The sequence below is a fragment of the Molossus molossus genome, unplaced genomic scaffold (assembly GCF_014108415.1).
Source record: "Molossus molossus isolate mMolMol1 unplaced genomic scaffold, mMolMol1.p scaffold_m16_p_26, whole genome shotgun sequence".
Taxonomy (NCBI): Eukaryota; Metazoa; Chordata; class Mammalia; order Chiroptera; family Molossidae; genus Molossus; species Molossus molossus.
In genome coordinates this window covers 3,573,848-3,592,614 of record NW_023425362.1, presented here as the reverse complement: position 1 = coordinate 3,592,614, position 18,767 = coordinate 3,573,848, and the positions used below count along the sequence as shown (strand labels likewise).

At 38.1% G+C, this 18,767-nt stretch overlaps 1 protein-coding gene across 2 annotated transcripts in view; it reads right to left on the bottom strand.

Moving 5' to 3' along the window:
- Window positions 1-18,767, bottom strand: part of SMC1B (structural maintenance of chromosomes 1B) — a 73,341-nt gene that overhangs the window by 49,179 nt on the left and 5,395 nt on the right. For both annotated transcript variants that reach the window (XM_036278190.1, XM_036278191.1), the window contains exons 3-9: window positions 16,413-16,525; window positions 16,121-16,324; window positions 9,405-9,643; window positions 7,780-8,038; window positions 6,332-6,472; window positions 2,312-2,394; window positions 1,512-1,719 (exon numbers count right to left, since the gene is read on the bottom strand). In XM_036278190.1, the coding sequence (XP_036134083.1) occupies window positions 1,512-1,719; window positions 2,312-2,394; window positions 6,332-6,472; window positions 7,780-8,038; window positions 9,405-9,643; window positions 16,121-16,324; window positions 16,413-16,525 (1,247 nt within the window). The remainder of the gene's footprint in view (window positions 1-1,511; window positions 1,720-2,311; window positions 2,395-6,331; window positions 6,473-7,779; window positions 8,039-9,404; window positions 9,644-16,120; window positions 16,325-16,412; window positions 16,526-18,767) is intronic.

Sequence of the window (18,767 nt, the reverse complement as noted above, 5' to 3'; positions counted from 1 at the left end):
TACTGTTGTGTTGGCTGTTGTCATTTTTAAATTTGAAAATCTAGGGGAAAGAGGTCAGTGCCCCTGACTAAATAGTCAGGTATTGCACGTTTTAAAAATTCTTGTGGCATACAGGTTGAAAATCGCTAACCTAGAGGGTACTATGCTAAGTTATAAAAGCCAGTCAGAGAAAGACAAATACCATATGCTTTCACTTATATGTGGAATCTAATAAACAAAATAAACAAACAAAATAGAAACATACTCATAGAGACAGAGAACAGACTGACAGCTGTCACAAGGGAGGGGTGCTGAAGAGCTGGGTGAAATCGGTGACGAGATTAAGCAAAAAACAAACAAAAGAGAAGTCATGGGCACAGACAACAGTATGGTGATTCCCAGAGGGAAAGGGGGTGGGGGCAGGTGGAACAGGGTAAAAGGGAGGTCAATGGTGACGAAAGGAGACTAGACTTTAGATGGTGAGCGCACAAAGCAATGTGCAGATGATATATTGTAGAACTGTACACTTGAAACCTATATAATTTTATTGACCAATATAACCCCAATAAATTCAAGTAAAAAATGCTTTAAAATGCTATACTTCAATCTTTTAAAAAAATATCCTGGGCTATTACCATTTTCTGAAGTTTATGGCATTAGATGTATGAGCCCTTTTCCTTGTTTGGTTGTTGAACTTATTTCTTTTCTTTAAACTAGTTTTTGTCATTTTGTTTGTTACTGGGGAAGGATTCTGTGACCAAGACTATTCCTTCATAATTATCTAGAAGACAAGGCCAACATTTAAGAGTCAGAAAGTAAAAAAGGATGCTATAAAGGAGAAGCTGGGTTGGCCAGAGAGATAAGAAGAAAACCATGAGACTGTGGTATCACAGAAGCCAATGGAACAGGTGTTTCAAAACAGTGCAAGTGGTGAACAGTATCAAATGCTGAAAACAATAATAAAATAAGGACAGCGCAGTGAACACTGGTGTTGGTGACAAGAGAGTGAGATGCTAGACCCCAATACCAAAAGAAGTCATTTTGTGAAGCTGAAATCCCAAGCAACAGATTAGATAGATATTGCTGTATTTGGGCTAATGAAATATACTATAGCAAAACTGGATGCATGGTCAGATTTAGAGAATAAAAGTTCACTGTTACAAAAGTATACCAATGATGTCTACTGAAAATATAATTTTAAAAAATCTGAAAACATGAAGAATATGAGGTTTGAGGCTGTGTGTTTTTGGAAGGGAGATTACTTCATGGTATCCAAGTATTTTGGGGATACTGACCACAACTTGGATTTTCTGGTAATGGGTTCATATCAATGTTTCTCCCCAATAATTACTTATCTATAAATACTACTAGAAGTTATTTACATTTTTACCCCAACTATTTACTATTATATTTTAAATATAATCAAACAAAACTTAAAGATCTCTGAAATAACTGTGCTTTCAAATAATATTTTAAATCCAAAATAAGAAAGCTTAGCCTTTTTGTTTAAATTAACTATTCATTCTAATTACCACAGACTCTGGGTAAAGTCTTTTAAGGTGTTCTAGAATCTCTGCTCTCTTTTGCTGACGTTTTCCCTCATGGTTATCAATTCCAGCACTCTGTAGTTCACTTCTAATAAGATTCATCTCTTCATTAATTTCAGAAATTCTTGATTTTGTTTTTCCTATTTCATCCACTAGGGTTTCCTCTTGCTGTTTTTTCTCTTTCAAGCAATCCCTACATAATAATAACAATAAATTATACAGTAAAAAGTAAAACCAAAGTTTAGAAATTACAAGATACGATATACTCAGGTCTGGTGTTGCAGGGGAATGGAATAGTGGTACCTATCAATTTTAAATGATGAATATGCAATAAAGCAAAGCCTGATACTTGGGCAAAGAGGTGTTGATCATTCTTTGTTAATTCAAAAGATACATATTTCTGGATACTAGAAAAAGTGAGGATAGATCACTATAACCAGAATAATCATCATGAGCTTAAAAAATAAATGCCAACTAAAAAAATTATATTAGTGATAGAATACTTAGGTTGTACTAGCTTTCATGACATCTTTTATTTTAAATATCAATACCAAAAGAGAGTTTTAAGTTTCACCACTGATAAACATTCATATCTCAATGAATATGAAAACTCAAAGTATTTTATTTATGTACTTAAGTATAATTTTTAATTATATACATTGAAGTGAAAATGAAAGAGTGAAAACTTTATGATACAATGAAAGCATTTGATAAATATACCACAATTAAACCAGACCCTTAAAATATAAAGACAGCTGCAAAAAACTTTTAATAACAATACCCACATGCATGTTTTTGTATACTCCTCCAACTTCTCTATTCGTTTTTTATGATCTTCTATTTGTTCTTTTATTTGTTTCAGATTTTCCTAAATTAGGAAATGAATCTAAAATCAATTACAGCAACTCCAAACAAATAAGATTATTTTTCCTCTATGCTTAAGACTTACTGTAATATCCTTAGTTGTTCTTAATTTGAAATATATAAAATATAGCCATATGAAATTATTCATTAGGACAAATATGTAAAAAGGCAGGATAGTATAGAGGTTTGAGGTTACAAGAATCAGGGTTCAAATCCTGGCTCCACCATTTACCAGATATATGACCTCCGCAAAGTTTACTCTGGTAAATTCAAACTTCAAGGGGGATCATTTTTAAATATCAAAACACAGTTGTTGTTTTTTCACATATTTGGGATTTCTTTACTCAAAAAATTTAAATTAGTACCAAATTGAGATGGAGTAAATAGGTCATCCACAGAGAAACAAAAAACAGTGGAATAACAATAGAATCTAACCTTGAATGTGCATCTTAATTAACAACTAAAAAAAATAAATAAATCTCAGAAAAATAAAAACAAGGTCATTTCTCTAATAGCAATGAAGAGAAATAACATCCTGCATTATAAAATTAGTTCATAAATGAAAAGATGTGGTTTGATAATGATATGATATAGTATAAATGAGTATACCACAAGAATATCAATCATTTCTTCTGGGACTTCTGCTTTAATATGAATTCATCTGTGCTTTGTTATACATGATGAACCTTTTTAAAAAATGTATTTTTCGCCCTGGCCAGTTTGGCTCAGCGGTTAGAGCGTCGGCCTGCGGTCCGGAGAGACCCGGGTTCGGTTCCCGCTAAGGGCATGTACTTCGGTTGCAGTTTGTCCCCGGCCCTGGTTGGTCGTGCGGGTGGCAGCCACTCGATGTGTCCCTTCACGTCGATGTTTCTCTCTCTCTCCCTTCCTCTCTCTCCCTCCCACTCTATCTGTACAAAAAAAAAAAAAGGAAAAATATCCTCCGGCGAGGATTAAAAAATGTATTTTTCAATTACAGTTGACAATGTATTGTTAGTTTCAGGTGTACAGAAAAATTGTAAGATAATCATGTATTTACAGAGTGGTCCCCCCGTTGCTTCAAGTACCCACCTGGCCACACACATACTGATCACAATATCACTGACTATATTCCCTATGCTGCAAACTATTAAAGCAATTAATATATACACTGGCTACCATGTGCTAGGAACTAGAGATATAAAGACCAGGCCAGAGTCCCTGCTCTCAAGGACCAAGGTTTGGTGGGAGTGACAATAGAGTGGTTTTGTGTTATAAAGGTGCAGGACATACAAGACAACTTATAGGCTTATGGGAGGAGGGCTTCTCAAAAGTCTTGTTCCATTCACATTACTAAATCCAAATACAGTGGTAGTCTCCAATCTGTTTCATGTCTTTAACCTCTCCCCTGTGTAATTCATCCTGTGCACCACAGCAAGATTAGTCTGTCTTACTCCATTAAAAAGTAATTTAAAACCAGGAGTGTACAAAAGTAAGAAACACTAATCTTTCAGTATACCACACCAGGAAGGAGAAGAGATACCGAAGTTTTCAAGTGGAAAGGGACAAATTCCCTGAAGATACTTATCTCATTGTACTCATGTGTCACAAATTCACTGAACAGACATCTATGCTAGATGCCAGAATTATATAAATAAGCGAGACAGTTCATTTTTCTCTAGGAACTCAAACATTCTGAAATGAGAACTCCCACATTGCAATTTTAATATCTCACTTAAGAATTCCATGCAAAGAGGGGAATAAAACAAACAGATTACTTAATGAAAACATAAAGTTTAGTCAACTAGAAAACCCGCTTCTGCCTTTACTCTGGCCACCTCCAAGGCTCGTGTCATGCCAGATGGGCTCCTTTGTGGCCATTACTTCACATGCCAGTTGGGTCCCTCAGAGATCACCCCTGTTATGCAAAGAGCCTGGAACAAACTGCAGACATGGCTTAGGTTGAAGAACAGGCTTTCCTGGAGGAAATGTGAAAGGCCAAGGACATTACCCACGGGAGGAATGTCAGGGACTGGGTGCTTCGCTGGACACACAATGCCAGCTGATCATGCTAGTTGTCTGGGAAAACAAAACACTGCCCAGCACCTAGCCATCTTGGTATCTGTGGAAAGTGATAGCCCTTCCTGTCTGGGAAGGGAGTCACCAGTCCTATGGGACACTGAGTATGGGTGCTTCCAGTCTAGTAGAACTGTACCAATTAACTGTACTTTTCCTTCAATCTTATAAAATTCCTTAGCTATAGATTAAGAAAAATAAGCAATTAGATGCAGAAGAAATTATTTTCAGTGTTTTTTTTGTGTGTGTGTGTGGGGTGGGGAGAAAAGGCAGGCTAGGTAAGGCTCTGTGGTATGGTAACCACAGAATGTAACATGTAGAGATAAGTATGTATTTTTTTCAAAATCAACATGCACAAATGCAAAAGTGTGCAATGAGAATTTGCAGAAGTCAGTGTACAATTATATAATGCAATACAAATTATAAAAGTGTTTTAAAATTAATTACTGCTCGCCCTGGCCGGTTTGGCTCAGTGGTTAGAGAGTCGGCCTGCAGTCCAGAGAGACCAGGGTTCGGTTCCCGCTAAGGGCGTGTACCTTGGTTGCAGTTTGTTCCCGGCCCTGGTTGGTCGTGCGGGTGGCAGCCACTTGATGTGTCCCTTTCATGTCGATGTTTCTCTCTCTCCCTCCCACTCTGTCTAAACAAAAAATGGAGGAATGTCCTCGGGTGAGGATAAAAAATAAATATATAAAATTAATTACTGCTGCCCGACCAGTGTGGCTCAATGGTTGAGCATTGACCCATGCACCAAGAGGTCACCACAGTTCGATTTCTGGTCAGGGCACATGCCCAGGTTGTGGGCCTGATCCCCAGTGGGGGGCTTGCAGGAGGAGGCCAATCGATGTTCTCTCTCATTGATGGTTTGATGTTTCTATCTCTCTCTCCCTTCCTCTCTCTCTAAAATCAATAAAGAAAAAATAAATTACTGCTATTACTACATTAAAAAAACCCCTCACCTGAGATTATGTCCACTGATTTTAGAGAAGAAGGGGGGGGCGGGACAGAGAGAAACATCAATGTGAGAGAAACATCAATTGGTTGCTTTCCATATGTACCCCAATCAAGGATTGAACCTGCAACCTAGATATGTGCCCAGGAATCGAACGCGCAACCTTTTGGTGTATGGGATGACACTCTAACCAACTGAGCCACACCAGCCAGGGGACATTTGTTTTACTCCTTCACGAAATGTCCTTTCTTTTACTCATATGATTATCATATACTACCCAATGAGGCCTTAGAGGGAAAAACTGATGGTTGGTGTATCACACTTGCTTTCATCTTATTCAACCTGTCCTTCACTATGAGGCAGACACACCAATCCTCACTGCACAAATGAAGAAATCAAAGTCCAGACAAGTTAAATAATTTAGTTATTTACCAAGATGATACAGGTCAGTAAAGACAAAGGCCACCTGGAAGCCAGGTCTGTCTTACTCTAAGGCAGACCCTTACAATGCTATTTTGATGGTTACTTCCCATGTAGACCATGACCCTCCTCTTGGTTAATGACCTTAATGTTTCCAAATAATTTTGCATTCACCTCTATGATATTTAATTGTATTTTCCCCTTTACCTATCCTCCTCCTAACCTCACTGGGCTATATAATACATGTAAGAATAGAGGCTATATCATCTGCCCATGCCTGTCACTATACAGATGCACAGAATATGCTTACTGACTATACGAATGCAAGCACTATCTGTATCTTTGACCAGAAAAAAGTACCCAAATGATACTAAGCAGCCTAACAGGTAATCAATAAATTTTTTTTTACTAATTGCTTATGTCTGATGTAAATCCACTTATATACTGAACAGCTAATATAAAACGGAAATGAACTGTCACTGAAAGTAATTGTAAATCATGACTGCACAAACCAAGGTACCTGAACTTCTCCGTGTCTCCTCTTTTCAAATGCCAGTCTTTCTTTATCAGCCTTCTGCTCCCACTGCAGTTTTTCCAGTTGTTGGGTCATTATAGCCACCTTCTTTCTTACTTGTTCCTTAAGTTCTTTATAACGATCCAGCTGAATAACGAGTATTTAAATATTGCTAACTCAAAGACGCACGAGAGGAAATTCTTTATGTGATATCCTATACTAACAGATATTTAATCTTATCGAAAGTATGTTTTACATAAATTAGATCAGAATTGGCTATCTTCTCCAAATAAGATATTGTGAATATAAAATGAATGTTTTACTTGAAACTGTTTAGATACATCAATAAGATATTCAAAATCAACTCTATAAGGTCTCTGTAATAAATCCTTAAAAGAGAAGAGATTAAACCTCATTAATAGTCCAAAAGCAAGAGGAGCTCATTGAAAATTCTGTACTCTTCTATTTAGTCACAAAATTTTAGTGTGTGTGTGTATATATATATATATATATATAGAGAGAGAGAGAGAGAGAGGGAGAGAGAGAGAGAGAGAGAGAAACGTTAGATTATAAAGTTGATAAAAAAACAAACGATAAAAATTTAATTGAAAGAATGTTTCAAAACTCTGAATTACAAATTTTTTGATCTCTACTATTATAACTAAACCTTATATACTAAATTGGATATTAATTCATCACTTAACATTTTAAATCACATTATCAATTTCCCTGTCAGTTAAGTGATTATGTCTCTTCCAAGCCATATATATCTGACTTTAAGATTTTTATAGTATCAATGACAGAAAAATTACTTTATTTTTTTATTATTAATTTATTTTTGTTACAGATGTTTCTCCTTTTTCCCCCATTGATACCCTCCTCCTGATCTGCCCCACCCCCAGCATTGTTGTTTATGTCCATTGGTTATGCATACATGCATATAAGTTCTTCAGTTTATCTCTTCCCTCCCCCCTACCCCTACCCCTTCTTCTGAGGTTTCCCAGTCTGTACCCTACTTCTATATCTCTGGGTCTATTTTGTTCATCACCTTATTTTGTTCATTATATTCCACAAATAAGTGAGATCATGTGATATCTGTCTTTCTCTGATTGGCTTATTTCACTTAGCATAAAAATGACTTTAAAAATGCAAGAATATAATTGCCTTTTATTACAAATTGATATATGTAATCTCCTTAAAGTATTTCCTATGACTTTAATAAACTGAAAAGTGTTATAATGCTATTTAATCTTATAAAGAAAAAAATAGCCTAGTCTAAAGATTAAATTTAGATTCCATATACAGACTGAAAATTTTAAATCCTCCTAATGTAGATTCTGAGTACAATCTTTTAAAGGATCAGAAAGAGAGGTTATTCTTTAAATTTTTTTCTAATTAAAAAGGAGAAGCTGAAAGACTAGAAACGAAAGATTTCCCATATTTGACTTCTTCACCTGACTGGCTTCTAATTCAATGTCTCGCACTTTCTGTAGGACTTCTTCTTCAATCTGCTTTTCAAAACTTTTCCATGCACCATCTAAATCAACCAGCTCTGTCTCTAGGGCTTTTATGTCATCTTCTTGTTTAGAACATTGTTTTTCACTGTCCTTCATTGATTTCTTAGCCACATCTAATTTCTTGAGGTGATGGGAAGTGTTTTCTTTGGCTTTAATGTATTGAGGCCTCTTCTGATTTAAAAGTGCTTCAAGAGATCTAAAAAGAAAAATAGTTTGCTTTAAAGGAAATTAAATGTTATGATATATAAAGGGAAAAAGTTCTTTTAACCAAATCACACATTTAAAAATAAATTCTAAAAACTCAGTTTCAGAGGCTGTAAGCAGCAGATCAGTGGTTGTCAGTGTTGGGGAGGACTGAACAGGTGAAGCATAGGAGAATTTTTTAAAAGTAGTAAAATACTCTGTATGATACTGTAACAATGGACATGACAGCACACATTTGTCAAAACCTACAGAACTTTACAGCACCAAGAGTGTACTTTAATGTATGCAAATTTTGAAAGATCTTAGAGGAAGCCAAAGCATCCTAGATGGAATAGAGAAACTGACAGAAGAATCTAACTATATTACACATGTATTAAACCACCTTGTTGAAGGGGTGGGGATAAAGGTGCTAACCTATATAACTTTAGAAATGAGTGGAGTCTTTAAAACTAAAAGCAAAAGAAATTGTACATAAACATCCTACTCTAGTTGATAAAGTTGCTTCCCAGGAGGGTATGGGTTAACAATTCTGATACTGCCATACATGATTACTGGAACTGAACATAAAGCAAATGACTGAAATTCTGTGGAAGGCAGGTTTCTCACTGTTGGTGTGGGAGGTTATAGATAAGCAAGAAAAGGTCACATCAACAGTGATGTCCAGTTAGATATGTCATATAATATCTATAATATGTTGACATCCTTGATATACTGTGACAAGAATGGCATTTTACTGCTGTGGTCTTCTTCCCCCAAATTTATAAACTCTAATTATGAGAAAACTATCAGAAAAGTCTCAATTGAAGAACATCCTACAGAAAAACCTCACACAGCCCTGGCCAGTTTGGCTCAGCCATTAGAGCGTCGACGAGCGGACTAGAGAGGCCCCGGTTTGGTTCTGCTAAAGGCACGTACCTCGGTTGCAAAAAAATCTCACCAATACTCCTCAAAACTGTCAAGGTCATCAAAAACTAGGAAAGTCTGAGAAACTGTCACAGCCAAGAGGAGTCTATGGAGACGTGTTGACTAAATCAAATACAGTATTCTGGATCCAAACAAGGACAATAGGTAAAAAACTTAACAAAATATGAATAAAGTATAGATTTCAGTTAACAGTAATGTATCCACATTGGTTCATTAATTCTGACAAATGTATCATACTAATAAGATAAGATGTAAGTAGGAGACACTGAGTGTAGAGAATATGGGAACTCTGTATTCTTTTTATAGTTCTTCTGTATTTCTAAAAGTATTCCAAAGTAAACAATTTAAAATAATCAATTTTCAAAATGTCACTTTTATTTTCTCTATTAATCTACATAAAATCCAACTGTTAATAACTATTTTTAAAAACTCACTTTAATTCTTTTTCTGTTTGTTGTAGCTGTCTAGTTAGCATTCCATGTTCCTTTTTCTTGGTTTTCACTATGTTTTCATGATGAGAAAGAGACTCTTTTGTGACACTCAAATTCCTATTCACATGCTCTAATTCAGTGTTCAGAAAGTAAATTTTTTTCTCATTATGATATAGTTTGAAAAGCTGCAACTGAATCTTGTTTACTTTCAGTTCTTCGAGGAGACTCTGGTAACGTTCTGCCTATAAAACAGTACAATTTCAACAATAGTGAAAGAAAACTTTAAGTTTACTTTTCATAAACTCAGCTCTAGTGCCAGCAAATAATCTCTAATGAACTTCTATTTATGTATTCTTACATGGCCAGTGTGGTTGAGCATAACCCTGCACCAAGAGGTCGCCAGTTCAACTCTCAGTCAGGGCACATGCCCAGGTTATGGGCCCAATCTCCAGTGAGGGGCATGCAGGAGGCGGCCAATTGATGTTCTCTCTCATCGATGTTCTCTCTCTCTCTCCCTCACTCTCTCTAGAATCAATTAAAAAAAAGAAAAAAGAAAAAAACAGTATTCTTGCCAAAACGAGTATTATTTGGAGGTTTCTGGATACACTTTTACAAAAAAAACGAGTGAACTGGTAAATTATTTTGTATTCCTGCATTCAGAGTTATGGTGGTAAGAACAATGAAGTGGCCCCCACTAACCTGAGTCCTTGTCCCATTTCAGTCTTGACCTTAGAGTATAGTAAGTCCATTAACATTTCTGACATCAGCTTCCTCATTTGTAAACTGAAGGCAGTTATATGACTTATAAAATTCCTAGCAACTTTAAATTCAATGATTCCAGGAAAAATTCCTGCTGTAGGGTGTACTACTGATAGAACAAATAGGACTATTATAATTCTAAATTACATGTGAAATGGAAGAATCTCCTTAGCATTTTTACTTTTTAAAAAACTTATCTTTATTGTTGAATGTATTACAGATGTCGCCCCCCTTTTCCCCCCATTAACCCCCTCCTCCTCAATACCACCCCCCTTCCTGCCTTCCCCACACTATTGTTTGTGTCCATTGGTTGTGCATATATGCAGTTTTTTAGTTTATCTCTTTCCATCCCCCCGTTCCCTTTGAGGTTCATTAGTCTAATTCCTTCATCTTTTTCACCCATCCCCTCAGCCCCCTCTCATTTGGCATGCAACAAAAAGTTATCTGTATCTATGAGTCTGTTTCTGTTCTGCTTGCTCATTTTGTTTGTAGATTCGATTGTTGATATGTATTTATTGACATTTTATTGTTCATATTTTTGTCTCCTTCAAGACCCTTCAACATTTCATATAATACTGGTTTGGTGATAATGAACTCCTTCAGCTTTTTCTTGTCTGGGAAACTCTTTGTATGTCCATCAGTTCTAAATGATAGCTTTGCAGAATAGTCTTGGTTGTAGGTCATTACTTTTCATCACTTTGAATATCTCTTGCCACTCCTTTCTGGCCTGCAAAATTTCTTTTGAGAAATCAGTTGACAGTCTTTTTTTTTTTTTTTTTATCCTCACCCGAGGACATTTTTCCATTTTTTGTACAGATAGAGTGGGAGGAAGAGAGAGGAAGAGAGAGAGAGGGAAACATCGATGTGAAAGGGACACATCAAGTGGCTGCCACCCGCACGACCAACCAGGGCCGGGGACAAACTGCAACCGAAGTACGTGCCCTTAGCGGGAACCGAACCCGGGTCTCTCCAGACCGCAGGCCGACGCTCTAACCGCTGAGCCAAACCGGCCAGGGCTCAGTTGACAGTCTTATGGGAGGTCCTCTGTAGGTAACTAAATGCTTTTCTCTTGCTGCTTTTAAGATTCTTTGTCTTTAACCTTTTGCATTTTGATGATGATGTGTCTTAGTGTGGACCTCTTTGAGTTCATCTTGTTTGGGACTCTTTGTACTTCCTGGACTTGTATGTCTGTTTCCTTTACCAAGTCAGGGAAGTTTTCTGTCATTATTTTTTCAAATAGGTTTTCAATTTCTAGGTTTTCAATTTCTTGTTCACTCCCTTCTCCTTCTGGCACCCCCATGACACGAATGTTGGTATGCTTGAAGTTGTCCCAGAGGCTCCTTACACTGTCCTCATTTTTTTGGATTCTTTTTTCTTTTTGCTGTTATGATCAAGTGTTTTTTGCTTCCTTATATTCCAATTTGATGGTTTGCTTCTTGGCTTCACCTACTCTTCTATTGATTCCCTGTAAATTATTCTTTACTTTAGTTAATGCATCCTTCATTTCTGACTTTTTAATGTTGTTGATGTTATCATTAAGTTCCTTGGAGTTCTCCTTAAGTTTCTTGAAAGTCAATAAGTTCACTGAAAGTCTAAGTTCTTTGAACATCCTTATAACCAGTGTTTTGAACTCTGCATCTGATTGATTGCTTATCTGCATTTTGTTTAGTTCTTTTCCTGGAATTTTGTTCTGTTCTTTCACTTGGGACATTTTTCTTTGTCTCCTCATTTTGGCTGCTTCCCTGTGTTTGTTCCTATATATTAGATAGAGTTGCTATGTCTCCTAGGCTTCTCCTAGGGTGCCCTATTGTTGGAAGTGTACTGTAAGGTCCAGTGGCACAGCCTCCCTGATTACCCCCACTGGGCCCTCAAGGTGCATCCCTAGTATGGACTGTACACCCTTCTGTTGTAATTGAGTCTTGATTGCTGTTGGCATATCAATGGGAGAGTTTACTCAGGCTGACAGCTACAAGGATTGGCTGTGCCCACTGACCACTGGCCTCTGACTCCCTTGGAGGATCAGCTGTGTAGGGGCCCACCGCACAGAGCAAGACTTACTTCAGCAGGGCTCTGGTACCACTGAGTCCACTCCTTGAGTGTGTCACTTGTGGAGGTGCTTTGATGTGATCTGATGCTGTCCACTGGGTGTGCTGGCCCTGGGGCAAGGTCAGCCTATGGCTGTGTCATACCTGGGGCCACCCGGGATAAGCTACAAAGTGATCTGCTGATGGCTGCTTCTTGTACTGGGCTTGGAGGTGCCCAGATGAAGCCAAGCTCAGAACCAAGGCTGGCTGCTTCTAGTGCCAGGTGTGGGACCACTTAACAAGAGGAATACAGCTCACTGAGACCAGGTGCTTCTTGTTTGAGAGATTTTAGAAAAATCTGAAGCAGGATCCAAGACAGGCCAATGTTATGGTAAAGCCACTGGAAACAGCTTGGGTTGGCCTGAAGGTTGGGCGGGGCAGGGAATCAGCCATGCTGGGCAAACAGTGTGACACAGGTTGCTGGAGTCTCAGATATGGTTGCCATCTGCTGCCCCCAGGGAAAGGCTCACCAAAGGAACAGTAGCCTCCCACAGCAAGTGTGTCTAGGAGAAAGCTATCCCTCCAGCTCTCATTCCAATGCCAAACAAGTCAGTTCGTCACCATATGCCTCTGGTACCTTTCAAGCTGCCTCCCTAATGCTGGAACCCAGAAGGAGCGAGTCCGAGTAAGTCCATGTGCAGGCCATTTAAGAAGAACTTCCTGGGACTCCAGCAGCCTCAGCCTCCCTCAGCCTCAGTTCCTGCTGCTTTTATAGCTAGAAGTAATGGGGGTCCTCTCTTCCTGGCACTGGAACCCTGAGCTGGGAGCCTGGTGTGGGATGGGGACCCCTCACTCTTCAGCGAGGTCCTTCACAGCCGAGGTGTCCCTCCTGATTTTTATCTACCACACATGGGTGTGGGACCAGCCCGTCCGTGCCCCTACCCCTCCCTACCAGTCTTGTTGTGGCTTCTTCTTTAATTTCATAGTTGTAGGACTTGCATTCAGCTCAGTGTCAGGCAGTTCTGAATGATAGTTTAGTTGTAATTTTGATGTGGTTGTGGGAGGAGGCAAGTACCACATTTACCTACGCCGCAATCTTGGTCAGAAGTCTAGCATTTTTACTATTAATAAAGGAATAAAGGAATGAGCTTCCTTGAGAGGAAAGCTCCTAATCAATGAAGTATTCCATGTAGCAGGTAAACAGTCATCTTCCAGGATGTTATAAAAAAATAAATAGAAAGTTGGACTATTCTAACTCTCCGTATAATGTTGAAAGTTCTGCAATCCTACATTTCCATAAGCTGTTTCAGTTTAAGTACTTTAGTCTGACTTTCTTCGACACCCCAATTCCATTGACAAAACCAAGAACATATACACACGTAAAAATTTTAAAGACACAGAAAAACATCACTAATAAGGAAGACATCTACCTCCCATTTATTTATTCATTTTTAAAAAAATTCTTGCTCGAGGGTATTTTTCCATTTATCTTTCGACAGAGTGGGGGGCGAAGAGGCTGGAGAGAGAGAGAGAGACAGAGACAGAGACAGAGACAGAGACACACACACACAGGTTTGATTTCTGGTCAAGGGTATGTACCTGGGTTGCAGGTTCAATCCCAGGCCCTGGTTGGGGTGCGTGCAGGAGGCAACCAATCAGTGTCTCTCTCACATTGATGTTTCTCCAATCTCCCCCCTTTCACTCTCTCTAAAAAAAAAAACAATGGAGCTCTGGCCAGTTTTCTCAGTGGTTAGAGCGTCGGCCCACGGTCCAGAGAGACTGGGGTTCTGTTCCCACTAAGGGCACGTACCTCGGTTGCAGTTTGTCCCCAGGCCTGGTTGGGTCGTGCAGGTGGCAGCCACTCGATGTGTCCCTTTCACATCAATGTTTCTCTCTCTCTCTTTCTCTCCTTCCCACTCTATCTGAACAAAAAAATGAAAAAATTTCCTTGGGTGAGGATTTAAAAAAAAAAAATCAATGGAAAAAATATCCTCAGAGGATTAAAAAATATGAGAAGAATAAAGGTCAATGTGGTAGGAGAGTAGAGGAAGTTGAGGCTTGAGAGGCACATAGGGGCTAAATCAGAAGGCTGGCTAGGAGACCAGATTCCAGTGCAATGGGAAGCATTACACTGGAAGAGGTTCTATGCAAGAGAAAGACAGAATCTGATTTGCATTTTTAAAAGATCACTCTAAACACAAATAATTATCAACCATACATAAGGCACTCTAGTAGGCATTGTGAAGAGTACCAAGAAAATACCAAAGAACAGCATTTGTAAAGTGTAGCCATGGCCTCCTAGGGGTCCTTGACACAGTTGTAAGGAGTCCCTGAGGTCAAAACTACATTAAAAAAAATACCAAGACTTTATTTGCCTTTTTCAATGTGTTGATATCTGTAGATTGATGGTACAAAAGCCAGTAAAGCTGCTAGGCCTTGATACAAATAAGATTTAATACAGGACCATATGTGAGAATTTATCTGTCTTTTATTAAGCTAAATATTAAGGAGATTATAAAATGTAAAACAATGTTACACTTCCAATTATTTAGTTTCAGAAAAATGCTATTTTCTTCTGGGAATGTAAACTGGTATAGCCACTATAGAAATGGTATGGCAGATTCCTCAAAAATTAGGAATAGTTACCATATGACCCATCAATCCCTCTTCTAGGTATCTACTCGAAAACCTTGAAAACATGCCCTGGCCAGTTTAGCTCAGAGGTTAGAGTGTCGGCCTGAGGACCAAAGAGTCCCGGGTTCGATTCCGGACAAGGGCACGTACCTCGGTTGCAGTTTGTCCCTGGCCCTGGTTGGGTCGTGCGGGTGGCAACCACTCGATGTGTCCCTTTCACGTCGATGTTTCTCTCTCTCTCTCTCCCTCCCTCCCTCCCTCCCACGCTATCTGAACAAAATATCAAAAAATGTCCTCGGGTGAGGATTAAAAAAAAAAAAAAGAATATTATGCAAAGTGAAGTCAGTCAGAAAAAGCTCAGAACCATATGATTCCCTCACATGTGGGATGTAAACTGAAACTCACAGACACAAACAGCAGTGTGGTGGTGATCAGAGGGAAGCAGGTAAAGAGGTAGTAAAGGGTAAAGGAGGCCAAATATATGGTGATGGAAGATGATTTGATTTTGGGTGATGAGCACACAATACAATATATAGATCATGTATCATAGAAAGCTGTATGATTCTATTAACCAATGTCACCCAAATAAAAAATGCAATTTTTCATAAAAATGTTATTTATGTTAACATATAATGCATTTATTATTGTAACTTAACATTGATCATTAAAATATATTTAAATTTTTCCATTTTAATTTCAAAAACAATTAAATACTGGTAGATACAACCCTATAATAAATATGGGTAAATAGAACCCACAACAGAAACTCTTTGTGGTCCCCAATAATTTTTTTATCCTCATCCAAGGAAATTAAAAAAAAAAAATGATTTTAGAGAGAGAAAGGGAAAGAAAGAGAGAGAGAGAGAGTGCGCGCACATGCAAGAGATCAGTTGTCTCCCTGCAACCTAGTTATGTGCTCTGACTGGGAATTGAGCCTGCAACCTTTTGGTGTATGAGATGATGCGTCAACCAACTGAGCCACCTGGCCAGGGCCCCAATAATTTTTAAGAGTGTAAGGTGCCAAGAACCAAAAGTTTGAAAACCTCTGCCATATAACGTATAAACCCTTCAGGCTAATTTTCAGTTGGGCAAATAATTTCTGTAGTTCAGGCTGACCTACCTATTCAGGGAAGAAAAACCCAAATGTTGAAAAATATCAAAAAGATTATCTTTAATAAGTATTGGGTTTTATTTGTCTTAGATTATTAAAAGAATTTCATTAGTAACCCCAAGCCAATACCTGGCAATTCTGACAGTTTTTGTGTCCAACACTTAACTGGTTACATTGTCATGGCATCTTACCTCATCTTTCTCTAGTTTTGCGTGTTTGCGCTCCGCAGCTATGTTTTTTTTCTTATTAAAATTAAATTGTGCATCCTCTTCAGCTTTCTGTAACTTTCTTTTCTTTTCCTCATATTCTCCTACAAGCTCTCCTGAAGTGCTGATTTCCTCAAAAAACTGGGTTCTTTCTTTGGGTTTTTTCATTGAAATTGACTCTACAGTTCCCTTTTAAAAACAGTAAAGCACACCAACATATAAAATATGGTGATGTATTCTCAAGATCACGAATCAAATATACTTTACAGCTACTTACTTGAAAAACTAGACAGTTCCGTGCTTTGACTAGTATACCTATCTTTTCCAACTCTGCTATATAAGTGGAACGACTCACAGGATTATCATCAAAACGAAATTCTGAGCATCCCCCTAAAATAAAATAAAGACTGTTATAGGAAGCATAAATATCAGACATATATCAACAACTGCTAAAAGTTTTATAAAATTATTTTTCTTACTGAAACGCCAGTTACACAGTAATATACATGTTAACAAATGCATTTAGTCAGTCAACAAATGCATGCCAAGGAATATTCTACAGCAGTAAATAAAACGAAAGTCTGACCTCAAAGAGCTTACATCCTAGTAATTAATGGAGACAGACAAAAACAAGATATGTAAGTAAAGTAAGTATCATGAGACAAAGTGGTAAGTGCTAAGAAGTTAAGTAGAGTTGGGAAGGGGGTATTAACATTTCTGTGTACTGGGGTCAGGTAGTGCAATTTTAAATTGGATGGTGCTATGATCTGAATATTTGTGTTGCCCCTAAATTCAAGTTGAAATCCTAACCCCTAAAAGTGATAGTATTAGTAGGTACGGCCTTTTGGAGGTGATTAGGTCATAATGGTGGAGCCCTCATGAATAGTGTAAGTGTTCTTTTTTTAATCCTCACCCGAGGACATTTTTCCTTTTTTTTTTTCAGGTAGAGTGGAAGGGAGAGAGAGGGAGAGAAAGAGACAAACATCGACGCAAAAGGGACACATCGAGTGGCTGCCACCCAAGTCTGAAACCTGGAAAAGTGCTCTCTGACCGTGCTGGCACCCTGATCTTGGATGCTCTGCCTCCAGAACTGTGAAAAATAAATTGTTATTGTTTATAAGCTACCCAGTCTGTGGCATTTTGTTATGGCAGCCCAAATGGACTAAGACAGGTGGACATGGAACAAGAACAAAGGTGGAGGCATCACACTTCCTGATTTGAAAATATATTACAAAACTACAGTATCAAAACTACTGGCATCAAAACAGACACATAGAACTATGGAACAGAATAGAGTCCAGGAAGAAATCTGTGCATCTATGGTCAACTGATATTCGACAAGGTTATAAAGACACATAATGGGGAAAAGATGGTCTCTTCAATAAATAGTGTTGAGAAAACTGGATATCCGCATGCAAAAAAAAAAAAAAAAAAATTTAAATTGGACCCTTATTTCACACCACATACGAAAACTCAAAAGTGGATGAAAGACCTGAAACTGTAAAACTACTAGAAGAAACACTGGAAAAAGGTTTGACTTTGCTCTGGTCAATAGTTTTTTAGATATAATATCAAAAGCACAAGCAACAAAAGTTAAAACGGGTAAGTGGGACTGCATCAAAATAAAAACTTCTGTACAGCGCACTGGCCAGTTTGGCTCAGCAGTTACACCATCAGCCTATGGACCAATGAGTCCCAGGTTTGATTCTGGTCAAGGGTACCTGCCTTGGTTGCAGTTCGTCCTCAGCCCTGACTAGGGTCATGTGGGAGGTAGCCAGTCGATGTGTCTCTTCACATTTATCTATCTATTTATCTATCTTTCTTTCTTTCTTTTTTTCTTTCTCTCTCTCTCTCTCTTTTCCTCCCTCCCTCCCACTCTATCTGAGGTGAAGATTAAAAATAACAATAATAAATAAATAAAATTAAAAGGAAATATCTGCACAGCAAAGGAAACAACAGAGTGCGAAAGAAAACCAATGGAATAGGAGAAAATATGTTCAAACCACATATCTGACAAGGGATTAATATCCAAACTATATAAGGAACTCATGCAACTCAATAGCAAAAACCCAAATATTATAACCCAATTTAAAATGAGAAAAAAACCTGAATAGATATTCTCAAAAGATGACATACAAATGGCCAACAAGTATATGAAAAGGTGTTCAATATCAGGAAACATCAGGAAAATGCAAATCAAAACTACAATGAGATATTACCTCACACCTGTTAAAATCAAACACAAAATGCAAATGTTGGTGAAGATGTGAAGAAAGGGGAAACTTTGTACATTGTTGGTGGGAATATAAATCGGTACAGCCATTACAGAAAACAATGTGAAGATTCTTCAACATTATAAACAGAACTGCCCGGCCAATGCGGCTCAGTGGTTGAGCACTGACCCATGCACCAAGAGGTCGCCGGTTCGATTCCTGGTCAGGGCACATGCCCAGGGTGTGGGCCAAATCCCTAGTGAAGGGCATGGAGGAAATGGTCAATAGATGTTCTCTCTCATCAATGTTTCTATCTCTCTACCTCTCCTTTCCTCTCTCTCTAAAATTCAATAAAGAAAAAAACAAACCAAAAAAACACAGAACTACCTTGTAATTGAGCAATCCATTCTGAGTATATA